This window comes from Phragmites australis, chromosome 9 (assembly GCF_958298935.1).
Source record: "Phragmites australis chromosome 9, lpPhrAust1.1, whole genome shotgun sequence".
NCBI lineage: Eukaryota > Viridiplantae > Streptophyta > Magnoliopsida > Poales > Poaceae > Phragmites > Phragmites australis.
Window position 1 is genome coordinate 13,417,926 of NC_084929.1, and position 7,159 is coordinate 13,425,084.

Below are 7,159 nucleotides of genomic sequence, written 5' to 3' on the forward strand. Positions count from 1 at the left end.
CTCTTACCGCCTCCCGCGCCGCCAAACCCAGCGAAATACCGAAGCACGGCAGCGGCCACCGGGCAGTCTACCCGAAGGAAAGGAACTCCTCCCTCCTCCTCGCCGTCGTCTTCGTCATTTTCCTCCTACGAACCTGGGATAGGTGTGGAGTGCACTTGCATCCGGACCTGTGATCGTTTCCATTTACTCGTAAGGATCGTTATCACCCTAACTTTCTTGGATGGATTTTTCTTTATTTTCTTTTTTCAGGAGCGAGTTTTGTTCTGGAAGATGTTTGAACTGCTGTGATGTGAGAAATCAAGCCTCAGCTAGGCTCTTCTTCTTCTTCAGCGCGCAGAAGATCGATCGCAGCCAGGCTCGCTCGCTCTCTCCCCCGCTAGCTGCTCTGATTTTTCCATTCTTCGCCTTGCCTTGCATATGCTCGATTAAATGCCCACCCGGTGCCTTGTCACCTTGACATGCAGGTACTAAGATATGTGAAAACGCCCAATTAGTGCCTTGTGTCGGAATCTTCTCCTTACCAAATTTGTGAGCTTTTTGGTTTCTGTGTCTAGCACTAGAGTCTCGGTCTGCAAGACTGTAAGCATTGCGTCCTACAAGGAATGATGGAATTTGAATGGTTTTGCCTTAGTTGAGTCCCAGTACTCTCAGTTTTGAAAGAATGCTCTATATCTACCAAAAAATCCTCTTCGTTGTTGAAGTATATGCCACGTTAGGATTCATTAGCTCAAAGAATAAGTAATGGTTTCTTGTCTAGTACTATGATACTATCCAAGTAAAACACTTTCCAAATAAATGGGTCTCATTTTTTGGAGTTGAAACAATTGGATGCACATAAGATGTAGCAGAACAAATTTTGATGCTTATCAAGAGGCAAGAATGGAAAATATGACATCTTTTCTTCTTCCCTTTTATTCTTGTTGGAGCAAAAGTTTCATTGCATTTATAGAAATGGATGGAGAATTACTGCAATGTGAAAGTTCATAACTTTCAACTGCTTCCTTTGTGTTAGTTTGTGGTAGAAATGGAACATGTTTGTCATATGTTTCTCAAATACTATGGAAATGTTTGTATAGGTTAAAGAAAAAATAAGTTTGCATTTTTGGTAATTACTGGATTGATGTTAGATCCCAACGGTAATATCACATGATGGTATGATACTATAATCTGATCATGATTCTGCAGCGTTGATGGAGATTTGTGCACTCATATTTGTGGTCTTTGCCTTTTTCTTTTCCTTTTGCTTGACAGTATCTAACATTAGTTGACGCACTGTGCCTTTGACACTTCTTTCTAATTGGGTTCTGTTTATTTGATGATACAGTGATGCCATGACTTTCCTTCTGAGAATTTAATGCGCATAATGATATTCCACTGTCATTATGCTCTTCAATTTGCCAAAGGCAGCAAAACCAATCGGAGTACGGTTCCTCTCAGTTGCAAATGCAGAATGCTTTGGTTTAGATGTCTCCCCTATGCATTTTGCATCCCTGTTAAAAGAATGCAGGTCTGTGAACACAGTTCGTCAAATTCACCAGAAGATAATTGCTTCTGGTCTTCTTTCTCGTCCAGCATCATTGCTATCAGTGTCCCTTCCACCATTGCCATCTCAACCACATGTATCACCAAAATCTTTGGGTACTGGTGTTGTAGCTTCCTATCTTGCTTGTGGTGCTACAAGCGATGCTCTCACAGTGTTGGAACATGTGGCACCATCAACAGTTGTATGGTGGAATCTACTCATACGAGAACACATCAAGGAAGGCCGCCTTGACCGTGCAATTGGCATATCTTGCCGCATGATTCGTGCTGGAACTAGGCCAGACCATTTTACTCTCCCATATACACTAAAAGCATGTGGAGAGCTACCTTCATACCGTTGTGGTAGCACATTCCATGGACTGATATGTTGCAATGGATTTGAGTCAAATGTCTTTGTATGCAATGCATTGGTGGCGATGTATTCCCGCTGTGGTTATTTGAAGGAAGCCACTCTGGTGTTTGATGAAATAACCCAGAAGGGAATTGATGATGTTATCTCATGGAATTCAATTGTTGCTGCCCATGTTAAAGGAAGTAATCCGTGGACTGCGTTAGACCTGTTTTCAAAGATGACAACGATTGTCCATGAAAAGGCTACAAATGAAAGGTCAGACATCATTAGCATTGTCAACATCCTTCCTGCATGTGCTTCTCTGAATGCATTGCCTCAAACTAAAGAAATTCACGGCTATGCCATTCGGAATGGTACATTTCCAGATTCTTTTGTATGTAATGCCCTGATTGATACCTATGCAAAATGTGGGTCAATGGAGGATGCAGTGAAGGTTTTCAACATGATGGAATTCAGAGATGCAGTTTCTTGGAATGCAATGGTGACTGGGTACTCCCAAAGTGGGAACTTTGAGGCAGCCTTCGAGCTTTTCAACAATATGCGCAAGGAAAGTATTCCATTGGATGTCATAACATGGAGTGCTGTAATTTCTGGGTATGCTCAGAGGGGATGCGGCCAAGAGGCACTTGACACTTTCCGGCAAATGCTTCTTTATGGATCAGAGCCAAATTCTGTCACAATCATCTCTCTGTTGTCTGCTTGTGCTTCCTTGGGAGCATTGCCTCAGGGTATGGAAACTCATGCCTACTCTTTGAAGAAATGCCTTTTATACTTGGATAATGATTTTGGTGGTGATAGCCATAGTGAGGATCTGATGGTTCACAATGCATTAATAGATATGTACTCGAAGTGCCGAAGCTTCAAATCTGCACATTCCATGTTTGATTCCATACCTCGAAGGGAACGTAATGTGGTGACTTGGACTGTCATGATCGGTGGGTATGCGCAATTTGGGAACTCAAATGATGCCCTCAAGCTTTTCTCGGAGATGATTTCAATACCATATGCAGTTGCCCCAAATGCTTATACAATTTCCTGCATTTTGATGGCCTGTGCACATTTGGCAGCCCTTCGTATGGGTAAGCAGATTCATGCTTATGTCATTCGTCACCATCAATATGAAACATCTGTGTACTTCGTGGCGAACTGTCTTATTGATATGTACTCAAAGTGTGGTGATGTCGATACAGCTAGGAATGTGTTTGATAGCATGCCCAAAAGGAATGATGTATCTTGGACTTCTATGATGTCAGGATATGGAATGCATGGTCGTGGTAATGAGGCTCTGGACATATTTGACAAGATGCAAAAGGCAGGCTTTGTTCCTGACGATATATCCTTCCTGGTTCTTCTTTATGCTTGTAGCCATTCTGGCATGGTTGATCAGGGTCTGGATTACTTTGAAATTATGAGTAGAGATTATGGTGTAGCTGCCAGTGCAGAGCATTATGCGTGTGTTATTGACTTGCAGGCTCGCTCTGGGCTATTCGATAAGGCATGGAGAACAGTTGAGGAAATGCCAATGGAGCCTACTGCAGTAATCTGGGTCGCATTACTTAGTGCCTGCAGAGTACATTCAAATGTGGAACTTGCTGAATATGCTCTGAACAAATTGGTCAAGATGAAAGCAGAGAATGATGGATCCTACACGCTTATCTCCAACATATATGCTAATGCAAGGCGGTGGAAGGATGTAGCAAGAATCAGACAACTGATGAAGAATTCAGGGATTAAGAAGAGGCCCGGATGCAGCTGGGTCCAGGGTAAGAAAGGCACTGCATCTTTCTTTGTTGGAGATCGATCGCACCCTCGATCTCCAGAGATTTATGCTCTTTTAGAGAGACTAATTGACCGCATCAAGGCTGTGGGCTATGTCCCTGAGACAAACTTTGCATTGCACGATGTTGATGATGAGGAGAAAAATAACCTTCTTGCTGAACACAGTGAGAAGCTTGCTCTCGCATATGGCCTTCTCACGACTTCCCCTGGTTGTCCCATAAGGATCACAAAGAACCTGCGTATTTGCGGTGATTGTCACAGTGCATTCACCTACATCTCAAAGATTGTTGACCATGAGATCATACTGCGAGACTCCAGTCGCTTCCATCATTTCAAGAATGGCTCTTGCTCCTGCGGTGGCTATTGGTGATGTCCCGTCTTGTGAAGACAAAGCAGCAGGGCCAGAAGCATACCCAAACAGTGTACTCAAAAAACTAATGTGCACATGATTCTGCTCTATTGATTCACCACTCACAAATGAGCTTGCAGTAATAGAATTCTGGTCGTAGTGCTTCCGTGAGATGTCACCTGCACCGCACTGTTGTTTTGCTTTTCTTCATGTCTTTTGCTGATGATTTGTTTCAAGCTGTGATTATGGATGACCTGCACATGTCTGGTCTTAAGGTGAGCTCTGTTTTTAACTATCCCTAGATATACTTAATTGCAATTTGTTTTTCTCTCAAAGAAAGAAATTGTTTTTTCATGATGCATAATTATACCTACCGATTTCCGTATGTTTTAATCTTAGGACACCGCATGCTGATCTATTCATCCTCGGTTGGGGCCCCAGGGGCAGCCTCTTGTTCTCGACGCGGCAGGTGGAACCTAGAAGCCCAAAGCCAGTTCCCGCTAGCGATATGTCCGACGAGCGTTGCGTTGCGTGTAAAAAAGTCGGCCCTCCTCTCAGAAAAAAAGCTGGCCCTCCTCTCAAGAAAAAAAATGGCCCTGGTGAGGTGACTTTTCATTGCGTGTTGTCTCGTCTAACCATATCGTGGTGGCAAACGCGTGATCTATTTTCTTTGTGTGTAGGCCGTAATCAATTGTCACCCTTTTGTTTCACTTCGGCATATTGCTTTCAAAGTGGAATTTTAGGTTGCTGATTTGTCATTCTAGGGTTTTAAATTTATTTTCACACGTTTTCCCGTACAACCTTTTGAATGGACTGTTTTGCCCCCATTGGTCATTACTCCCGCACCGAGCTCCTACGATTGAACGAGACCAAGTTTTCCCCATCTCCTCGCTCTCGCCCTGCGCCGCCCCGCCCCATGCCCACCTCGCCTCACGCCGTCACAAGCCCGCACCGCTCGGTGTTGCTCTGGATCCTTAGGCGAGAAATAAAAAATGAAATCTCTGTCTAACCTATTCCCCATCTTATTGATTCAATTAGTGGTGGATTTGAGGTTGAAATCTTTAGGTTGTTCATGGTAGTGATTTGAGGTCGTTGAGGTTAGTAGCGATGTGGATGGATCTCAAAGACATCCCAACAGCACACGACACAAGTATTTAGTTACTCACACTCAAAGAAAGAACACATTTTTCTTTTTTTGTTGACTTACAAACAAGAACATGTATTAGGGTGGTGACGGTGCTCCTGACGTGGTGGAAGGGCATGGCGGCGAAGGAGGAGGACACGAAGTCGGCGAGTGCACCAAATTGAGAATGAAAAGTGTGTCAGCCGAGGAGAGGCCCCGCCCATGGTGGCCATCAAAGACAGGACCTGGCAGTCCCCAAACATCATTTGTTTTCCTTCCTCGATCAGTGGATTAACCCATAAAGAAAGAAATAAAGAATTCCTCCGCTTGCACTCGTCGCGGATCAGAGCAGTGTGTCCCTAATAGTAGGAAGAAATTAAAATCGAAGCATGGAAGGGAGAGGATTTAGCAAGGTGAGCAGGAAAGGGAAAGATTTGGTGGAGGGAGAACAGCGCAAAATGGTCCATTCACGTGGCTGTAAAGGGAGAAACATGTGAAAAGGAATTAAAAACCATGGAACGGCAAATCAGCAACTTAAAATTCCACTTTGGTGGCAATCTGTTGAAGCGAAACAAAAGCGTGGCAAATCTTCGAAAGACAGTTAAATTAGTGGCATATATGCAAATTTCCGCTTCTAGTTTGTTGCTAAAAGTTACGTACAGGCAACAACATGGATTTCATTTAGGCCAAAAACACATGATACTCTATCTGTTTCGCTATCTCTTATTAATACAATTGGAAAACAGTATGCTGGGAAGACCATGCTATCTCTCTTATTAATAGAGGATAAATCAATCACTACCGCAACACAGTCTGCCATCATGCTGTGTTCCTAGGCTTCTCCGACCTGTTGCGCAAAATCAGCTAGGCTTCGTACAGACGTTTGAGCCGTCTCCAAGCCGCCGGCCGCTCAAATGCGGATGAGTCATCTCCTTTTATTTTCCGTTTGAATTTTGAAACCCTACTCTGATTTCGTGGATCGAGGATCACATTTTGCAGTTAGAGTTCTGCACACCACCATGGATGGCGCTCAAATGAGGCCACACTCCGATCCAGCACTACCGGTGGCGCCGAAGCACGAGCATGATGATTTGAACGAGTAGCCTTTGCAAGTGCATCTCTAAAGGGTTTAGTGACGTTTTAACAATAGAATAAATTAGGACACTTAGAATTTATTCGACGCTAAAAACTACACAAAATAAACCTATATTAATTTCTATCTAGACGTGCTATAGGTTTATCTAATGTGTCTACTCTACCGATCAAAACGTCTGCAATCTATCTAAGAAGGTAAATTACAAGAATGTAAATATGAAAACGTAAATAAATTAGAGAGAACAAACTTGGCATAATAATGTTTATCTCGTGGTATTAATGATATGAATGCCACCTCTAGTCCATATTGAAACTCCACAAACGATATGCTCCTGGTTGGCGTCCGGTCATGACTCTTAAGCCACCAAGTCACAAAGATAAGGCTTCCATCTAAATGAGCCACTAAGCTACCAAGGCAAGGTCTCACTACTAGTCTCTCTTCTGGTTCCTTACCACCATGATAACTTCGGAGCTTGAACCACCAAGGCAAGGGTCTCTGCGTTCCCGTTACGCTTCTCGTCGACACTCCACACCAAGTCGGAGGGTCAAAAAGTTTGCCGGCGAGTCACCAAGACTCTAAGGTGCCTGCATACCACTTGATACAATGTTGAATCACTCCTTGATCCACTCTCCAGGCAGCAATCAACTAGCAACACTCTCTCTAGACTTATAAGCACTAATCACTCACTAATTTGTGTTTAATCGCCTTGAATAATCACTTTAAGTACTTTGATGGTTTGGATGTCTTATTAGGTATACATGAACTTCTCAGGACTCCAACACACTCAAATGACTTAGTGGATGGGTATTTATATCCTCAAACTCGCGCACTAGCCGTTAACACAACGGTTCAAAAAAGTTATTAACACCAGATGATCCGGTGAGTAATAGTACTAACACCGGATCATCCAGTGAGTAC

General features: G+C 43.3%; 1 protein-coding gene across 6 annotated transcripts; it reads left to right on the top strand.

The window, feature by feature from the left end:
• On the top strand, positions 1–5,902 carry LOC133928658 (pentatricopeptide repeat-containing protein At5g16860-like). Of its 6 annotated transcripts, none has more exons than XM_062375087.1 (5): positions 1–142; positions 250–464; positions 1,325–4,297; positions 4,422–4,621; positions 5,249–5,902. In XM_062375087.1, exon 3 carries the CDS (start codon positions 1,383–1,385, stop codon positions 4,041–4,043), a length of 2,661 nt encoding a protein of 886 aa, XP_062231071.1. In that variant the 5' UTR covers positions 1–142; positions 250–464; positions 1,325–1,382; the 3' UTR covers positions 4,044–4,297; positions 4,422–4,621; positions 5,249–5,902. The 6 variants fall into 6 exon arrangements, with proteins under 6 accessions (XP_062231071.1, XP_062231075.1, XP_062231073.1 ...); XM_062375091.1 differs by lacking the exon at positions 5,249–5,902 and having other exon boundaries at positions 1,325–2,622; positions 2,731–4,297; positions 4,422–4,780; XM_062375089.1 differs by lacking the exon at positions 4,422–4,621.
• The last annotated feature ends 1,257 nt before the right edge of the window (positions 5,903–7,159 follow it).

Coding starts and splice junctions, on each gene's coding strand:
- LOC133928658 (XM_062375087.1), top strand. CDS start 1,383: ATGCTCTTCAATTTGCCAAAGGCAGCAAAACCAATCGGAGTACGGTTC.